The 20,033-nt window shown below is 37.8% G+C and overlaps 3 protein-coding genes across 7 annotated transcripts in view; all 3 read right to left on the reverse strand.

Moving 5' to 3' along the window:
* Positions 1-13,033, reverse strand: part of LOC146488733 (uncharacterized) — a 25,111-nt gene extending 12,078 nt beyond the window's left edge. Inside the window, exons 1-7 of one of the 5 annotated variants that reach the window (XM_085113333.1) lie at positions 12,479-13,033; positions 10,487-10,737; positions 9,622-9,739; positions 8,752-8,865; positions 7,626-7,810; positions 6,152-6,497; positions 5,090-5,351 (exon numbers count right to left, since the gene is read on the reverse strand). In XM_085113333.1, the coding sequence (XP_084969459.1) occupies positions 5,308-5,351; positions 6,152-6,497; positions 7,626-7,810; positions 8,752-8,865; positions 9,622-9,739; positions 10,487-10,737; positions 12,479-12,701 (1,281 nt within the window). In that variant the 5' untranslated portion in view covers positions 12,702-13,033 and the 3' untranslated portion in view covers positions 5,090-5,307. Of the gene's footprint in view, positions 1-206; positions 458-5,089; positions 5,352-6,151; positions 6,498-7,625; positions 7,811-8,751; positions 8,866-9,621; positions 9,740-10,486; positions 10,738-12,478 lie in introns of those variants that run through there. The other 4 variants (XM_085113348.1, XM_085113341.1, XM_085113357.1 and 1 more) reach the window with 4 other exon arrangements.
* Positions 1-20,033, reverse strand: part of LOC146488730 (uncharacterized) — a 68,186-nt gene that overhangs the window by 31,575 nt on the left and 16,578 nt on the right. The window lies entirely within an intron of this gene.
* LOC146488735 (uncharacterized) lies at positions 17,167-17,967 on the reverse strand. Its single transcript, XM_085111998.1, has one exon. It carries the CDS (start codon positions 17,872-17,874, stop codon positions 17,167-17,169), a length of 708 nt encoding a protein of 235 aa, XP_084968124.1. The 5' UTR covers positions 17,875-17,967.

Genomic DNA, 20,033 nt, shown 5'->3' on the forward strand with positions numbered 1-20,033 from the left:
AGTAACCATCTTTGGACGTACTATCTCTCTTTCAAATATCATTGTCATAGCTTTAATACTTGCTAAGTCATTTTTTCCTTACATATTCTCTAGTTTTGTGTTATTCCTTCGGTTTAGAACATGTGCAAAGCTAGACAGGCTTGTATGGTGAGATTACCGACCTTCCTAAGTAGCGCTAACAGAAGCACTGCTATTGGAAAAATTACCTCTGTCCCTAAATAAACAAATCCGTCAATCTTTTTAAGGTCCTCTGGGTGTTGTATGTGATCGGAATCACTCAGTTGGCAGACGAAATGTCTGTCTTTAAGGCGGCCGAAGTTGTAAGACAGGCAGTAGTCGTCAAGATAACATGAAACACGGCAGGAGTCTTGTCTGTCAACAGTAATATTCATCATCACGTGATTTACAAGAGCGTGTCCGTCATGTGGTGGAGTAAACTCCAGTGACCTACAAGCGTCTGAAAGAACAATTTTGAAGTTAACAAAACGGTTGAAGTGTCGCACAATTCGGAGCATTTTTGTACTACTATAGAAGTTCTAATATTTCAAGAATTGAGATCGTCGTCACAAGTTCCAACATATGAAGAATTGGTCGCAGCCTGTAAGTCAATTGACGACTCCTTCTTTCAATAATGAGCGCAAGAAACGCAACCAGGAATATCTAGAAGTTACGATATCGTATCGTACTCCTTTGGATATCCTGTAGAGTTTGTAATTTGCAAGGCCAAATTTTGTTTCAGTTGCCACCGGATCCTTCTTCAAAGACTCTACCGTCCGCATATCATTATTGATGGGTATGCAGCTTCGATGACGTTCGAAGACTGCATCGGAATCAAGAAGATAGATGCCAACGATAGTTTAATAACGCCACAAGCAGACACCCATTATGGCCTTGTGGCCTGAAATGCGTAGCCTTCAGTTGACGATCATGTGACAGATGGCAAATGATTAATTTTTAACAGACTTATTAAAAAACTTAGCGTGTTGGTCCCGGTTTAAAACGCATGAAAACTAAACGACAAAAAAGGTTAATGTGTTAATATTTTAACCGAACAAGGCTAAAAACTGAATTTCAAACGAATATCAAAGGCAAAAGTCTTTTGTAAGTTTTCAGCTAACCCCATCCCGGATGGGGTTAACTGAGAACTTACAACTGTACACTGTAGTACTATCGGCAAAAAATAGCTATGAGGCATCATCTTTAATGGAAACTCGTAGACGTGTTTTATGGGGATGAGCTAATTAAACGAATGTCGCCGGGGAAGTGCTTGCCTCTTCCATGCATGAATAACAATTCTCACTCAAGGTTAATTTATAACTCAAAGACATCAACTGAAAGCTTCTACATATACTTAATCCCGAGAAACTTCGCTTGCAAAATTTAAAGATTGAAGCCAATCATTGAAATTAAACTTTGTTAAAAGTTCAACATATACGTTAAGCCTCTTAACAAAATCTCTTTCTCGTGAATAGCTTCTTGCGATCAAAAGTTGATACGAAAATTTATGTGTTCGAATTTCGACCTGGTTAAGGTTTTTTTAAAAGTCGAGTTCTCAACACTTTTACAAAAGCTGAAAGTGTTTGGAAGAACTAAAAAAACCCCGGTTGGAATTGAATCGGTTTCTACTAAGCAATACCTGTTTGCCCAAGAATGTTGCCACAGAGTATGCAAAAACCCCACAACAAGATCAATTCCAACGAAAATTCCTTTCCTCATTTTTCACTTTCGTTGTCTGTAAGCGTGTTCTGTTATGCAAATGAAAAGCGAAAGTAACAAGGATGATTTATTATTTATAGTGCGCTAAAGACAACAGGTACATGACCTACAGCGCATTACAATTAAAAGTCAAAATTAACTTAAAGTCCATAATTACAAAATAAAGGTTGCTAAGTAATGTAATTTAATATAGTGATACAGAGATAAAAATAGACATAATATAGCTGACCATTTTCGTTTATTAAAACTTGCAAGTCTTGCGAACTTTAGCGTTTACCAGAAATTTATTTAGACGTGAGTAAGTTTTCTCTAAAGCAGGCAGGCATATGGACAACTTTCCTTTCTACTTGAAGTTTTAATGTTTTTCCCCTTGATACAGCCACTTGTATTTTTATCATTCTCCAAAGCATCTAGTGCATTTCCTGTCCTTTCCCTCTTCCTATCTATTTCATTTCAATTTCTCTATCGCGATCATATTCGGCTTCATTCCCTCTACCCTTATTCAGAGCGAAAATTTATTAATTTTGAGTTTGTTTTGCATTCACAACTTCACCTGCTGTCTACAGAGGCGTGCATGCATATTATAGCTTATCAGGTAAATTCTAAAATTCAAATTTACATTGAGACTCATAGTTTATTTGTTTAATTTCCAGCCAATTGCAAAGCAGATTTTAGTTAGAGACGTTTTCAAGAATCATTTGAAAATAAAAACTAGCGAAATTTGTAGTAAAAGTTTCGGCTTCCTCATAACAGTATTTTCAAGTTAAAAATGTGAGTGATTTGTGCGGTGAAGTATTTATGAAGATAGGTGTAGGTAAAGTATAAAGATTGTGAAAACATTGTTCCACTGATGTGATCGAGATGTGAAACCTTTTGCACGGATAGAGTTAGACTGAATGTTAATATCCGGTGAAGTTCTCTAATAAAAAATGTCACATAAGCGAGGCAGACAAGTTTGTTTTGACATTTTTTCAGGATCGAAAGTGCTTCAAGCCAAGTTAAGTGTATACAACTGAGTAATAATTTGCTCAGTCCAAAATTAATTTGTCCAGAATAAGTATAGAATACGATAAATTAAGTATATTATAGAAAAAAAAATAAGAATTTAAAACGGTTTTTCTGCTCCAGGTGTTTACCGATCGATGATCTCATCTAAGCTCTTCAAAACATATATGGAAGTCTTCTCCCCTCTCCCTCCCCCTTGGGGCTGTCACGAGGACGTCGAGACGTTGTTCGCTATTAATTGCCCTAGTTTTAAAAATGAAACCAATAACTCCACAGAAAAAGACAAATGAAATGCACGTCTAAGATCTGATGTTTTTTGCATTTTGAGTTCTTTCCTTATCGGGCAAAAATGTGAGCTTTACACTCGAAAATTCAGAAAAACACATAGCAAAGGTTATATGGCCAACACGCCTATTATTCCAACTTTGCTATACATAGATTGCCGCATGAGCCTGTCCACCTGTCTCCACCCTGAACGTTTTATGAATAGCTGATATAAAACAGCCCAAAGAGAATCTGCACAGGGGGCTACGACCTGAATAGATAATTTTAAATTCATCGGACAAGAAAAATTTATCTTTTTGTATAGTTGGTTTAGCCTCTTTTATCACCCAGTAAGAGTGTAACTGAAGATTTACAGTCTTCAAAGATCAAAAACAATGGTAAGGCCTCAGAAAAATAAATTTCAGATAGATTGTTGCCATGAAATTCTGGAAAACGATGTCGATAAGGAAAGGCCGACTCGACTGGCCATAGAAAAATCATGACCAAAACGGGGCTCAGTAAGATAACAGTGGCATACAAAGACAGCCCGCCGACATGGGCAGCGCCCAAATGATAAAGTTACAACACAAAATGAAAAAAGCTTCGGACGCAACACAGCATGAAAAACCATAGCAATGAATCACGAAACTGGCGACCAGCATTTAAGAAAAACTAGCTAAATATCATTAAGTAAATGCAAGCATTTGGGCACTTCCCCTCGTAAATTGCGGTAAAATTTATGTCGCCCCCTCCCATTCAAATGAACGCCATCTCCGGACAAAAATGTACTCTTTGTTTTCTAAAACCTCCTGTGGGACCGAAAGAGAGCGTATGGGATGGGCTCAAGGATCGTTTTTAAATATCTAGTTTATAACCCAACGTTCTTGTTAAATAAAACCTCTGACGAGGAATGACGGAGGGTTGGGCAAACACAAATCAGGTCTACCTTGTAGTCGTCATGTTATAAGGTGACCAGATGCTCTAGGGAGGAACTCATTGTAATAGGGATTTTGTAAGTGCTTACTTCAAAATGTCTACGCTCAATTTGGGTTTTGGAGAGGAATTTTGTGTGGATCGGATGCGCTTCAGAAGCTGAAACAACGGTAATAAACTCAACACAGCGTGTTTTTTTTTTTTTTTTTGAATCAAGGAAAGTAGCATTAAAAAGTTCGACAACACCATGAAATGCTAAAAGTATGGTGCGAAGCTTGATAAAACTTTTTTGTCTCTCTTTTGTTTCACTGAGGGTTCATTTTGCAGGATCAAGGACAAAAATTTTAATACCCTTTCGCCGATTACGTAATCAATCAATCAATCAATCATCCTTTATTTATACGTGATTGATAATTAAAGCATTGCAATTATAGTAACTACTACTTGCTCGTAGAGTACTTCATAATTTTTATCAAATTTTGATAACAGAATACACGTACAGCCACATGGATTAGCAGTTTGCCATGCGCTACCTCGGTATACTATGGCTAAGTCAACATTGCATTGGCCACTACTCATTAATTCGTTAACTTGAAAGTGATCCAAAAGTCACGACAGACTCTCATAAATATGATAGATGGACATGCGATTAAAATAACCAATTGTTTACTTTATAAGATATGATAAATACGCCAAGGCGCATGGGATTAACATAATTTTGGGAACACCTACCAACGAACGTATAACAATTTTTTCTAAAAATGCTATCCTGTTAAGGCTTAAAAAAAGACGTGATAAAAAACGTCGTTGAGTGAAAGTGGACAGAGCTAAGATCGGAACAGATTTACTACTAGATGCTACTCGGAACAGATTTACACAAATTTCCAGAATGCCATTGTGGATATAAATTTATCAGAGTTGATACATACTTTTTTATACAAAGATCTACTTTTAATACGTACCCTATTTGCTTAAAAAATTAAGTCTATTTTGTTAACGCTTATATACAGCCTTGCTTTGTTAACTTTTTTTCCAAGCCGGTCACATAAGGATTACACAATTCCCCACTGCACTCCAGAAGCTGAGAGGAGACTGGTACGATTAAGGAATTGTGAGATCCTTGGGTAGAACAGGTGGACATCGCGCCGCCAAATAAGGGAAAATTTCGGCATTTTTTACGGGAAGTTTAGCTTTTAATATTAAATAGTTTTCATCTAAAAGAGTATTTCTTATGCAATTAACTGCCGAGAAATGCACTTATTCATCGGTGCAATTTTTATCTGTCTACCCAAACGATCCCATAATCCCTCACAGGCACCAGTCACTCTGTTAGTTTGTGGAGTGGGGAATACATATGCATGTAGTTGCTTCTAAGGGCGTGTTACGTCTTCATCGAATAAACACTGCAAGGACATCAGCCAAGCCTACGTCACCTGTAAGATAAGAAAGACACAAGCTATTTTAAAAGAGCACTGCCAATACAATACTAACGACAGAAAATATCCCAGATAATAGTGGTTTAGTATTCCACTAAAAAGAAATTACGCAGTAAACAATTGTTGTCTTGTAATTGCGTTCCTTAAAACCTTAATATGGCGTCAGGATGAGAAAAGGGGAAAAAGACTGCCCCGTTGTCTTAATAGAGGCCTTCCGTTTGGCGTCTCACGTACCGTTTATGCCCCGTCCGCTTGGCTACCAACTTTTTAAGTACTCAGTTAACTCAGTCGTTTTTTTTTTTTTTTTTTAGTTTCGTCCAATGAGATTGTTATCCAAACCAACAGTAAACATCCTTTACTCTAATATGTTCAGAGGGAAATTGTCCCCGCGCGATGCCACAGCCACTTGCTGGGAACCGTAAGTTGTACGAATGTCACATATGTATACGCTATTTTGAAAGTATTTGTTTACTAACCGATACAGTATCGATTTTTGAGGAGCCGAACCTAAGGGAGCAATTGATCGATGCCCATGCCACGTGGTTTAATTTGAAAACGTGTATAATTATAATTATTAATATACTACTACTACTACTACTACTACTACTACTACTACTACTACTACTACTGCTACTACTGCTACTACTGCTGCTGCTGCTGCTGCTGCTGCTGCTGCTGCTGCTGCTACTACTACTACTACTGCTGCTGCTGCTGCTGCTGCTACTACTACTACTACTACTACTACTGCTACTACTACTACTAAAGACACTAATGTGAAAGAAAATGCCTTATCTTACCGTAGTGATTAAAATTCACTGAAGTCGTGCTCGCGCTGTAGACAATACTGGAAATGTTATTACGTTTTGCCCACGGACACCCGTCAGAGCTAGTGGAGGTGATCACTAACCAACCACCATCATTATCGCAGTTGATGTACGATGTACTGATCTCAAAGGAGCGTATCACATTAGGGGCTCCATAGATGTCAAAATACTTGATCTGTGATGCTTCATAAGTTTTGAGATCAGTCCAAGAGGACCAGATAAGCTGCTTTTGGGAAAACCACTTAGTGTTGTCCATATCAATGGCGTTAAACGTCAGAAAACTAACTTCTGCTCCCGCCTTGTACAGCACAACTCGAGCCTGTAGCCAGTAACAACAGCAACAACTGACAATTAAATTTGACCTTTCATCCGCAGTTCAAAATAGATGTTTCATATATTTACATTCATTTATTCATCCCTCACGGGTATATTACGAGCTCACAATATGACCAGCTTCTAGTTGGCTTGATAGCGCAGTTGGTAGAGCACTCCACCGGCATTGCAGAGATTCGAATCCCGTCCAAGCCTGAATTTTTTTCAAGCTTTTTTTTCGCAACTGCTTAAGTTGAGTACTAACTGCAAGGATCTTTCTTCTATTTGATCTTTCATCCGCAGTTCAAAATATATTTTTCATATATTTACATTAATTTACATTTTTAAGTTTATTATGCAGTAGTAGCAACAAAAACACGCTCAACTTAGTGTTTCCCTGTGTGTGAAGCAAGTTCACAGTCTAAATTAGGTAGCATGGTTGTTAAATAAAGGTGCATAATTATTATTATTATTATTATTATTATTATTATTATTATTATTATTATCATCATTATTATTATTATTATTATTATTATTATTATTGACACCTAAAAAGCATAAACCGTGAACGATGAGACCCAATGGCTCTATGGGTACAAGTGTACTAAAATTTATTTGCATAATATTCTATTTTCGTACAACGGCTGATGACCAAAATTAGTTGCACGTGGTGAATGATGGAAATTGTTCAAGCTTAATTTCCTTAAAGTGTCCAAGTTTCCAACAAGAGCCAATTTGAGTGATATACAATTCGTGATTTGGCTTAGGAAGTTCAAATCAGTTATTTGGTAGAAAATTATTATTATTATCATAGCAGTTAAAACGTCTGTTTACTCTATACAGTTAAGAAGCATCACTAGGCGCTAACGCAGCGTAACCCGTGGGCTATGAAGTGAATAAAAACTAATAAAAACTAATTACAAAGAACAGATCAAGTAAAACTTAAAAGATGTCTTATTATTATTATTATTATTATTATTATTATTATTATTATTATTATTATTATCATTATCATTATCATTATCATTATTATTATTATTATTATTATTATTATTACATAAGGTTATTGAATTATCAATTGTAAGGTTATTTAAGTTATTATTAAATAAGGTTACAAAGTTGCTCTCTTACATACCTCCCTGGGATTAAACTTCCGCCAGTTGTTAGCCAGTATAATGCGGTTTTTGTAGTGCCCTAAATGAGCTGTAGTTGTGTCCAGGGCCACTGTCACGTTTTCAGAATGTGTATTAGCTGAATTCCACAGGCCGGCAATATGCGCAGGTTCAACATCAGCGACGACTTTAAATATCATTGTCCAGCCTGTAAATACGGCAAATGAGAAGCGTATTGTTTCAGTTGACCCTGTACGTAATTGAAAATTTTAATCCGAATATTTAGATTTGTGTTTATCTGCTGCAGAAAAAAAAAACATGCAAGAAACTTGTACACCAAAGCTTTTTTCAATTGTGTGTCGAAAGTAATTTCGCCTTTGCTTTTGGTTTTGCTTAATTGTGCTCTGGGATTGAGTAGTGAACGTTCGTGTCATTTTCTCTACCAATGGGAACCAAGACAAAATCAGTGTTCGAACTGGTTCATTGCACTGAATTGAAAAGCCCTCTTATATCCAAAGTGTTACCTATATCCAAATCCTTGACTCGATTCGCGTCAGAAAGAAATACCCAGAGTTCTGCATTAAATGCCAGTAAGTGACATGATCTCTTCTGCCTGTTGTAGAGTTCTCTAATTAGATTTATTGTTGTTAAAAGTACTTGATATTTTTTATCTTCCACGGATCTTGAGAGCAGGAATCAGGGTGAAGTTTAAGAAACAAAAAAAACAAAAACTTTAATTTTGACAGACTTTTACAGTATCCAGATCAGGCTGAAACTGGGGTTATGCTTAACGGATAATCGAAATGACGTAAATTTGTAAAGGGAGATTTAAATTGATCAGAAAATGACATGAATGCTATTCAAACTGGGTTATTCCAATTAATGGGGAGAGATTTTAGAATTTTAAGTTGAAAACTGTCAGCGGAATTATCTAAAATCTTTAAACAATCCTTAGCGGGATCCTACCAAAAAATGCAACATTTTTTAAGGCTTTTTGGAAGTTTTTAAACAATGCAAGAGCCCTTTGTTAGGTAAATTCAGTTGATGGCATTGGATAATGTCAACATTTGTCAACATCAATTTTTTTTCTGAAATCTGTTTCCACAAATGAGAAAAAAAGAACAATCATAAAGTAAAAATGCTGAGAACCTCCTCCGTCGCTTGTCTGGTCACAGTAAACAGGGAAATGCTCTGGTTCGATACCCAGCGTCATCATATAGATGCCTGTTTCTTTCGGAGCTTCGGAGCAGTTCTTATATACAGCTGGCAAAAACAAAAAAATTACATAAAGAAGAATATTAAATCTATAGAATGGTACAGTGATAAGTAAATTATATGTGTAGTGTTACCCCTTCATATTTGATCATTGTCATGTCTCCATTACTAATCAATGTCTACACTTTGCCTTCACACAGCCCTCGTATATTTATTTAACCCCCCCCCCCCCCCCCCACGTTTTTCAATATCTAAGCAAACGTATAAAGGTTAATAAATTGACGACATTTGTGGAAACGTCTATTAGAACGTCTATTAGAACGTCTATTAGAACGTTCCATGGCTGTTACTGCCTATTATGCTAAACGAGATGGTTTTCAGTTACTTTTAAGTCTGTTGGTAAAGACCAACAATGTGAATGAGTTACAGCTAATGAGTAGTGACTTACTGTGGAATCAGTTGGAATTCAATTGAAAATTAAATTACCTTCAACACTAAAGTCTAGAATGTAAAGTGTGATCATTCGAATGAAAGCTAGTGAGCGGTACTTTCACGTGTTGCTGTTTATTGGGCTGTGCATGGTGACTCTAACATCTAAGTCTTGTTGATGTAATCCAAAAGGGTGCCCACCAAATGAAAGTTATTAAGCATGCCACACTTTCCTATGATAACCTACGAGGTGATTCTAAACGGGGATTGAAAATTCTACGAAGGATCGTCAAACGGAAAAAAGTCACAAATGATCAACATATAGAGGTTAATTAGGATTTTATTAGCTTGCTCTCGTGTTAAACTTTACTGTACCATGTTTTTTACAATACTTCCCAACAAAGCCTGGTTGACATTTGCAGTAGTGGGTATTATCTGTTGGGTTGATCGCACACTTGCCGTTTGTAGAACACTTGTTATTGGAGCAGGCATTCTGTTGAGTTTGAAAACAGTAACCATTTACTTTCACAGTCGATATTTTAGAGAATCATGTCAAAAACAAAACGATTTGGTCAAGTGTGGTGTCTCAAAAACTGAACTGAGCGGGTGAATTGTGGGATTTGATGAGGTATTTGGTAAATTAAAAGCATTGTAGAAAAAGTCCAGGGGGCAAAAGAAGTTGCTTGTCGCACTGTTCACCGCTAAGATACGAGCAGTTCTTAACTCTATTTAGACCGAGGAAAGCAGATTCCGCCCGCGGCGACTTTAAACCTAAATAACGCAGTTAATGTTAGAGGATTTTTTTCTGAAATTTATCCGAAAAAAGTTGGTGCGTTGGTGTCGTTTAGTGTTGTTTGATTAAGATGTTATCATGGCAAACAATTTTTGACAGGCATTTTTTTTTTCAGAAAATAGAAAATTCCTTTTTTAATGAAGAAAGATTGCTTTGTTGCTGTAACTTTTATGTTTTAAGCTCATATTAATGTTCGTCTTTATTAGTTTTGATTGCCTTTCGTTCGATTTATGCACTTTCATGAGGTTTTGCGGGAAATCCATAAATTCAAGATGGCACATGCAAAATGGCCGCCATTTGGCACCTATGGAAGTAAATATCTTTGGACGTACTATCTCTCTTTCAAATCTTATTGTCATAGCTTTAATGCTTGCAAAATTATGGAGGTTGGGGTGGGGGGGGGGGGGGGAGGGCGAAATCCGCCTACTCCAGCCTGCTATCAATTACCTCTGTCCCTAAATAAACAAATCCATCAATCTTTTTGAGGTCCTCAGGGTGTTGTATGTGATCGGAATCACTCAGTTGGCAGACGGAATGTCCGTCTTTAAGGCGGCCGAAGTTGTAAGACAGGCAGTAGTCGTCAAGGTAACATGAAACACGGCAGGAGTCTTGTCTGTCAACAGTGATATTCCTCATCACGTGATTTACAAGAGCGTGTCCGTCACGTGGTGGAGTAAACTCCAGTGACCTACAAGCGTCTGAAAGAACAATGTTGAAGTTAACCAAACGGCTGACATTTCGGTAAAACCAGACCAGTTTTGTTCTACTCGTTGACGGTTCTAATGAGAAGCGTAGGTATCGAAATAAGGTATCTAGCTAATGAATTACGCCTATTGAGGGACTGTTTCTTCTAATCTTCTTCCACATTGAAAATCATGCACAGATCGAGAAGGTTCACGAACGTGTGTGCTTAAGCTCAGACATTTTTGAGCCACGGACGGCAACTGGAAATTGAATTTTTCCCTTTTTGGAGTGTTTTGACATCATAGCGTTTGTAATGCTAAGCCTCAGTCATCAAAGAGAGTTTTTCCTGTTCGTGGTAAGGATCAAACCCATGCCAAAAAAGGAAACATTGGACCTCCTGTTGGCGTCCGTGGCTCACGAACGTCAGCACTTAGCTCCCTATCTGAACGGTACAAACGTCGAATTACAGTCTTTGAAGTAGTCACTCAGTAAAGTCATGTACAAATTTGCCATGGAAGATTTCATGAAAAAAAAATTATGCGATTGCAGGAATTTTCCTGCAGGTGGCAGTATATTATACGAATTAATTTAAATCACAAAGGGCGCACGCGAGCCTGAATTAACAAGCAAATTGTTTAACAGCAAATACTCAGTAATTCTCTGGGACCATTGATCTTACCTTCAGGGCGGTTTAGTTCTCTATGCACTGAGAAAACTACATATACTAGGATGATAGGTTTAGCCGGTTCTAACTTTGAAACAAATGAAATAAAAAATGAATTGTCGCTCCTGAATCAACTTCAGCCAGAGTTTTATGTTAAGCATTGGTCAAAGGGCGCATGATAGTGGATCATCTGAGTTGACGATAGAGTAGTTAGTAGAGAAACTTGTTATAGTCGGAGATAGTTTACTGTGAGGTAAGCCTTTTAAATTTATTGTCAGGCAACTGCCAAGTGTAAACATTGCAGACATGGCGGCGAAAGAGGGCGGTAGCCTGCTTCATTTTCCTTAAGTACAGAGTTGTTGGAACAAAAAACCGAAAATTAATCTAGAGAGCGCTGGTTGAGAAAACAGCTGACCGAAAAACTATCGTCGACTATCATAGTTGTGCCAGAATCTTTTTGTCTTTCGCGATTTTTAATTACAGCACCATCATCATCGACTATCATGTGCCGTTTGGGAAGGGCTTTAAAATTCACATCAAGCTTTGTGTACGTGACCTTCCTGTTGGGTGGTGCTTATTTTGCAACAAAGCTAACTTTCTTTGCAGAAATAAACCGTCCATCACATTTATTTAGGCACTCTTAAGTCCAATAAAAAATTACGTGATAAAGTTATATCTTTGGCTAATAATGAGGAGTGAGCCGAAGCACAAAACATCAGACAGATAGTTAGCACTGAAAGGCTGTAAATCATAATCTTGAGTAGTTTAACTCCCAAAAAATTGGAAGCAAAACCACTTAAATTCAAATTTCATGCAAGTTTGAACAAAACAACTGCCGTCCATGCAAGTTCAGAAAAACAGTTGGTAGCGCGGCGGAATAAAGGCGGTATAATAACTCTCTAAACATTTTTGACTTAATTGAGTTTTTGGCAATACTCGAAAGTTCAGTTCTCCTCAAGTTTAGCAGTGCTAACTGACGCTAAAAGCGCTCGAAAATGTCATGTTCAGATACAACGTTTTTAGTAAGAGTGTTAATTTAATTTAATTTAATTTAATTATTTTAAACAACCGAACATCCAAGCTATACATACCAGCTTGTCCGTATTGTTTGTCAAACAAACAAAGAGCCCACATAGAGACCAAATGAATTCCAACGAAGATTTCGATCCTCGCCATTCTCTGGCTTTCTTCTTTTCTGTGAGACCGTACTGTTTGTGTCAGAAAGGAAAAAGATGCTCTTCGCTCATAAAAGGACAAACGAGGAACACTCAACCTGTCTGTCAAGATGTGGGTGGCTATGATGTGATAATACATCAATTATTTATTTCGATATCCAACCTTCTATGTCATCTGTCCGAAGATTAAGCATTTTGTTGTTGAAAGCATAATAACAACTAATGTCCTTTCCTTTTTTCAAAGTCACTAGGCCATTTCTTAAGTTCTTATTTTCCATCCTACTTTCATTCTCTTATTCCTTCCCTCGGAGATAAAATTAGGGGACTTCCTTTGGCCTAAAATGCAGTCTTCTTGGACACTACCGTATTCGATCATTTTTTTTTTATTTTTCTTTCTCGTATATTTTTTTCTGTTTTCGCTTCCCACAATATGAACGCCTGCTGTCGAACAAGCTGGATCGTTACGAGCGTAACTTATATTCTAAGAAGATGCTCTTCACTCAGAAAAGGACAAATGAGAAACACTTAACCAGTTTGTCAAGTGCGAGTGGCTATGATGTGAAAATTGATTAATTATTTATCTCGATATTCAACCTTCCATATCATCTGTCCTATGATTAAGCATTTTGTTTTTAAAAGAATAATAACAGTTAATGTCCTTTCCTTTTTTTCAAATCACTAGGCCATTTCTTAAGTTCTCATTTTTTATCCTACTTTCATTCTCTTATTCCTTCCCTCGGTGCTAAAATTAGGGTACTTCATTCGGCGTGAAATTCAACAGGGAATTTTTCTTGCATCGCAGGTTGCTACTGTTCTTGGACACTTCCGTGTTCGATCAGTTTTTTATTATTTTTATTTTTTTTTATTTTCTCTTTCTCGTTTATTTTTTTCTGTTTTCGGTTCCCACAATATGAACGCCTGCTATCGAACAAGCTGAATAACTTATACTCTAAGAGGATGCACTAGTTAGGCCATTTCTCAAGTTCTGATTTTCAATCGTGTTTTTGTTCTCTTAGTCCTTCCCTTGGTGCTAAAATTAGGGGACTTCCTTCGACGTGAAATGCAACCAGGAATTTTAAAGCATCTTAGGTTGCTACTGTTCTTGGACACTTTCGTATTCGATTTTTTTATTTTATTTTATCTTTCTCGTACCTTTTTTTCTGTTTTTGCTTCCCACAATATGAACGCCTGCTATCGAACAAGTTGAATCGTTACGTGCCTAACTTATATTCTTATAAGATGCTCTTCGCTCAGAAAAGGACAAATGAGGAACATTCAACCACTCTGTCAAGATGTGGGTGGCTATGGTCAGTGAAAATTGATTAATTATATATTACGTTAGTATAATTACTCAGGTGATTATAGAGATTCTGTTGATCTGATTGGTTGAGGATTGCGTCATATCCTGCTATAATCACCTCGCGCGAGGTGATTATAGTGGGAGCACTAACTTTCAAAATGGCCGCTTAGCTATTTTTTGACATTTCAGAAAAAGAAGTTAATAGGATGAAAGAAAATGCAATTCCGAAAGGCACTAAAGATGCAGCTAAGTCAGAGGTGATACTTTTCGAAGGAAAGAGATGAAAAGTTTGCTAATTGTAATAAAAAAAACCCTTATAAATTGCATGTTGTCGATCTCGATGACTTAAAATGAAGACAACAAATTAAGTTAAATTCGAGCAAGATTTTCTTTATTAACAGAATGATTTCACAAACAAAACGAGTTTAAGACAGAATTTGAAAGCATGGAAGTAACAAGATGAATAAATGTCTCTATAAGTTTTACGTTTCAGTGGCGAAAAAAGAAAACAGTTTTTATAATCTGAAAACTAGTTTGTTGTCGGTTCGAGCGGCTCTCGACCACCATCTAAAGTCACCGCCTCACAACAAAATATTTTCATCTGTGACAACCGTGTACTTGTTTAGTGAAGCCAATAAATGACTTAATTCCTACCTGAAGCAGCTTATCTCCGAGGGCAATTTATAAACGTCCGTTAACCGGCGAAGCCATCATGTCAACAAGAAATTGTGCAATAAAATGCTATCGCTAACACTTGTGGTCCCGGCTCGAGTTTTACACCAAACAGCCTGGTTCATCTCCATCTATTTTGGTAAACGGGTCGGAGAAACCCAACATTCATTCACAGAAGTCAGTGCTTCGTCTCAATGAAGCGGCAGTTAAAGAATATTGACATTCTGCTTGAGGCCGTGTGCAGTTTATCGATTTCGACTGAGCATGTGATCGGCAGACTGCGCGTCTCTGTTCAATGACGCGTGACGATTTGAAACAAACAAACAAAATCGAGATTTTTCGGACGGTACTTGTTTTTCTCTGATAATCACCTGAGTAATTATACTAAAACAATTATTCGCCTCAGGCTCAGTAAATATTGGTGAATATTCCCCTCGACTTCGTCTCGGGGAATATTCACCAATATTTACTTCGCCTTCGGCGAATAATTGTTAAATATTCAACCTTCTTTGTCATGTATCAGTCCGAAGATTTAGCATTTTGTTTTTAAAAGCATAATAACACTGAATGTCCTTTCCTTTTTTAAATGCCTTAATCCATTTCTTAAGTTCTCATTTTCAATCGTATTTTCATTCTCTTATTCCTTCCCTTGGAACTAAAATTCGCCTCCCACAATATGAACGCCTGCTATCGAACAAGCTAAATTGTTACGTGCGTAACTTATATTGCTTCCCGTTCTCCTTTTCCCATGCCATACTCCCCGGCGTAGTCAATTGATAAAAATCAGTATCAATCTATCAATCTATCAATCGATAAATCGACAAAATTCGGTAAATCAGGTTATATCGAAACATATTTTGACACAGTCGTTGACAGTAGCAAAAGTAACAGTAGCAACCTGCGATGCAAGAAAAATTCCCTGTTGAATTTCACGCCGAATGAAGTACCCTAATTTTAGCACCGAGGGAAGGAATAAGAGAATGAAAGTAGGATAAACATACCATAACCATTACTATAGAGTGTTTTCACTCACGTGACTTGGTTTCCTAGCAACGTTACCATCCGCCATATTGGTGTCCCACGAAAGAAAGTGTAGACTGGCCATTTCTTGTATTTTTCGTTTTATATGTCGAAAGATCACTCCGATATTGTTTGATGTTGTGATGGTTCTGTGCATCATTGTTGGCTGTGGTAACAAGACTGGAAAAAGTTTAAAGAAAAATGATCCCGTGAGATTTAGTCGCGTTCCGAAAATCGTGAACAACGAAGGTGAGATGACTGAGGAGTTAACGACCAGAAGAAGACGAGCATGGCTTTCTGCCATAAGTCGCGATGATCTAACAAAAGAAAAGCTAGAAAATGAGAGGGTTTGTCACAGGCATTTTGTGTCTGGCCAGGTTGCCAAACGCTGGGATGAATTTGATGTTGACTGGGTCCCGACATTACATCTCGGACACACAAAAAAACCGCGACAAGTTGATCTTCAACTTGATGCCGAAAGAGCTGAGCGACGGAAGAGGCGACAAGAAATTATCGAAAAAGAAATATCGGAAAAAGTCAAGAAGTTAAATGAGCCAGGGGAAACCATAGAAAGCGTGTTTTGTGAGATCGAAGAAACGTGTACAACTGAAAGTGGTCAATTACAAGATGGCAGCGGCGATGATGAAGAGATTGGTGACGTGGAGATGGATTGTGCAGGCGCAAAAGGAGATGAAGGTGAAAGGGAGACCTTTGTGTCTGAAATGACTAAGGAAACTGTCGATGCGGCGACCCAAACAACAGAATTTGAATACTTGTTCTGTGCAACGAAAATACAGCCCTTTACGGAAGATTACTTTAAAGATTCTCAGGATAAAACTAGATTTTACACAGGATTACCTTATTTTGATATACTTATTACAACCTTTAATTTTGTTTCCCCTTATGTGACCAAGAAGACAAAAACACTTTCTCCTTTCCAAGAATTTGTGATGGTGTTAATTAAACTGAGACTGAATGTGCCAAATCAAGACTTTGCGTACAGGTTTGAAATCTCCCTATCGACTGTGTCGCGTGTCTTTAATGCGTGGATGGAAGTATTAGATGTGCGCCTGTCACCCTTAATATCATGGCCAGAGCGAGAGGAACTCTGGCGAACGATGCCCAGGCAGTTGACATGCCTCTCCTTCATTGCTAATTCAAAGGCAGCAAGGGCTTGTTTTTTATGCTTGCAGCCATGTTCTGTAGCAGCATTGCTAAATCTGAAAATGTGGGGATAGCATATTGTTTTAATAAGGGAATGGGATGGCTGAGCTGGGTTAGTCTGACGTGCTTGTTTGCTCATGGAAGCCCCAATTCGTCCTGAACGATGTAGGAAAAAGGTCTTGGAACTAGATTGTTTCCTAGTATCCTCTTCAATGATTTTTGCTTGTTCAGGCGTTATTTCAATATTTACTTTAGCGCAGGCCTCCAGTAGTTCGTTGTGTTTCATGTTTAAATACTTCTCGTTATAGAGATCTGGGACAGTTTGAATGGTTCTGCTCTTTGTAACAAAGGACACAGAGTACGGATAAATCAAGCTAAGTGCAACCGGCTTACTCTTACAGGTGTTCAGCTTTTCGTAGAAGGAATTCAACTCGGCCTCAGTTGGAGCTTAAATGTCCTTTTTCCGTTTTACCTGGTTTTTCGAATTTTCTAAGACTGAACCTGACGCATTATCATCGAGTTTTTCCACTGTTTCGTCAAGTTTTTGCTTCAGTTTAGTGGCAGATCTGAAGTCGATGTCTTGAGCTTCAGCAAATGGTATGTCTTTGTTGTAAGTTGGCAGAATCCAAGCACATTTTTGGTCGGTGCAAGCTAGCTTTCCTCGTATTCTGTTAAACGTTTCAATGTAAAATAACACACTAGCAATGTGAGAGCAACTTTCCCCTTGGCCAGCCATACATCCGCTGCAATGTGCGCATAAAATCCTTCCGTCATCTTCTGTTATGATCCACAGAGGAACAGTTGGGTCGTTCATTTTTTGAGAGTGGCGAACCTTTCCAAAAACAACATGCTTACCAGCAATTATGAGTCCGTGAACACTCTGTACAAATCCAGACACCAACTGGTTATATGCTTGGAGACTCTTAAAGGCCTTAAATTGTTCTTTAGTGTAATAGCTGGTCTCAAGGACTAGATATGAAACGAGGTCAATTGACTCGATGGGAGGAAGACATTCAACATCGTAATTTTTGCCGGAAATTAGAAAAGGATCGATTCCAATACACGCTATTTTCTCCGTGTACCTTTTTTTAACAAGAGGATCAAGGTTATTTGCATATTCAGACAATTGGGGGGCTTTATCGTCCTCCAGAGACATGTTTTGTAATGTAAATTACAGGAGAGACGAGCCTTGAAGGGACACCAATATGGCGGCGGTAGTTTTCGCGGGAAAATTTTGAAAGCTGTGACGTCACGTGAAAACACTCTATTATGCTGTTTGAGAAATGGCACTTCAAACTTTCGAAAAATGGGAAAATGCATTTCATTCTCGGAGCGAAGAAACTTAAGCGTAAGCGTAAACTGAACAAATAAGAATATTAGGATAAACAAAAACTCAATTACTTAGATACCTTGTTTGCTTAAGAGTCCACTGAAGTAAATTGTTGCTAGGAAACTCGTTTAACACATAAGAGGATTTGACTCACGGCCAATTTACTCGGCACGGGCTGCACGTACACATCTCCGAATTTTGGAAGTAAGTGTATAATTTCGGACGAATAATTTCAGAAAACGTTCTTGTGATCAGTTCAGACAAAATTTGGTATGATTTAGGAAAGGTCGTTCGAAAAAATTAAGTGGCACTGATATATTAACTTAAATTCATTATCCTCACACTGAATAAGCCATAGAAATGTGTGTACAAATTAGCTTTACTGCTGAAAATTATGCAATACGTAGTGATGAATCATAAACTGTTTATGTCAATTTAAAATGGTGACAAACGGTTTTGCCACAATTTCATTTCAATTTTTATCTTCATTAAAAACTGCATTTATTGCGCATGCCTTGAAAGGTTTTTGTGACGAAAACCTTTATTTACATTATCACCAGCGTCCTAAATAAAGTCATTACAGGAAATTCATGTGCAATTTGTTCCTACCAGTGTGTAAGCCTGTGAGGACGTCAAAAATCTGCAGCCTACAGTTCTTTTGAATGATTGTCTTTTTCGTATAGCATTATCCCTTGATTGATATTTAATAGCTAGCGGACTCAGGGAACAAATAAAAGCAGATTGGTCTTTTTTCGAGAAGGATAATTAACATTACACCTATCTTAACAAAACTGACCTTACTTTCGATCATTGCATCACTTTGGAGAATTTGGCTAAAGCGTCAGTTACCTCCCAGGTCTCAGGAAGAAAATTAGTTTTAAGACTTCAGAGGCCTTCTGCAATTAAATTAAAGTACAGTAGTTTTGATTCGGTATTGAATCCAGAGTTTTAGATAAAATAAAAACCGTGAGGAACTTTTTGTAGGAGATTGCGACAATAAAACGCCAGGGCATTTTTGAATTAAATGTGCCGGAGGGTCACTAGCCCCTTCAATATCTCAGAGGTAAAAAATTCAATTCGTGCTGCCTCTCATTCACACATAGTTCAAGGGAAACAGGTCAGTACATTCGCGTTTTTTTTTTTTGTTTTTTGTTTTTGTTGTATAATCCTGTTAATGAGAAGTCTCAGAACTACGGAGCAGAATGTGATCTATAACGTTTTAAAAATTTAGTCCGTCGGTCGTCAATGCCCTTGCGCATTGGCGTGTCCTCTTTGAAAATCGCGTCATTAAGCGGAACTTTCCTCAATACCGAGCTATTCGTTTTTGGTTGATCTTTCCCAAGGGCAGGTTTTAGTGAGTCTGCCATTTCTGCAATGGTAAGTCGGAGTTACGGGGTTAATACAGATTGCTTGCAGAACTAAAACTTCACGTTGATTTTGCGGACTTATCTTGAAACGTCCCCTCATCAGAACAGAACAACATTTCGTTACTCCATTCTTGACCGACACGAGTGACCTCTTGAACTCTTTCCGGAACTTATGGTTCATGACGCCGTATATGATTAGGTTTATGGCAGAAGACAAGTAGATAACAATAACACAGACCCACGAATACTCTGGAGGCAGAACTTTCATTCTGGCAAGAATCACGCCAATTGCCAGTGTTGGTACCCAACAGGGAATGAACCCGAGCATGACAACAAATGGTATTTTAGCGAGCTAAAATACTATTTGCTGGTAAACCTTTCAGTGCAAGAAATTTTGGTTAGGTTATGACGTCACTTCCGTCCGATCGACCGCCCGTACGTACGCTACTCCATGTAAGCTTCCATGAAATGAGACACTCAAACCTCTTGCTGCAAATCAGGTTTATTTCGGCGGAAACTGCGCGGCCGGCCGTGTTTGTTTGGCAGGAAATTGCATCGCCAACTGCGTTTAAGAAAAAAAAAATAATTTTGAAGACGACGTGTACGACAAAAAACAAA

Source organism: Pavona decussata, unplaced genomic scaffold, assembly GCF_977016875.1.
Source record: "Pavona decussata unplaced genomic scaffold, jaPavDecu1.1 SCAFFOLD_8, whole genome shotgun sequence".
Taxonomy (NCBI): Eukaryota; Metazoa; Cnidaria; class Anthozoa; order Scleractinia; family Agariciidae; genus Pavona; species Pavona decussata.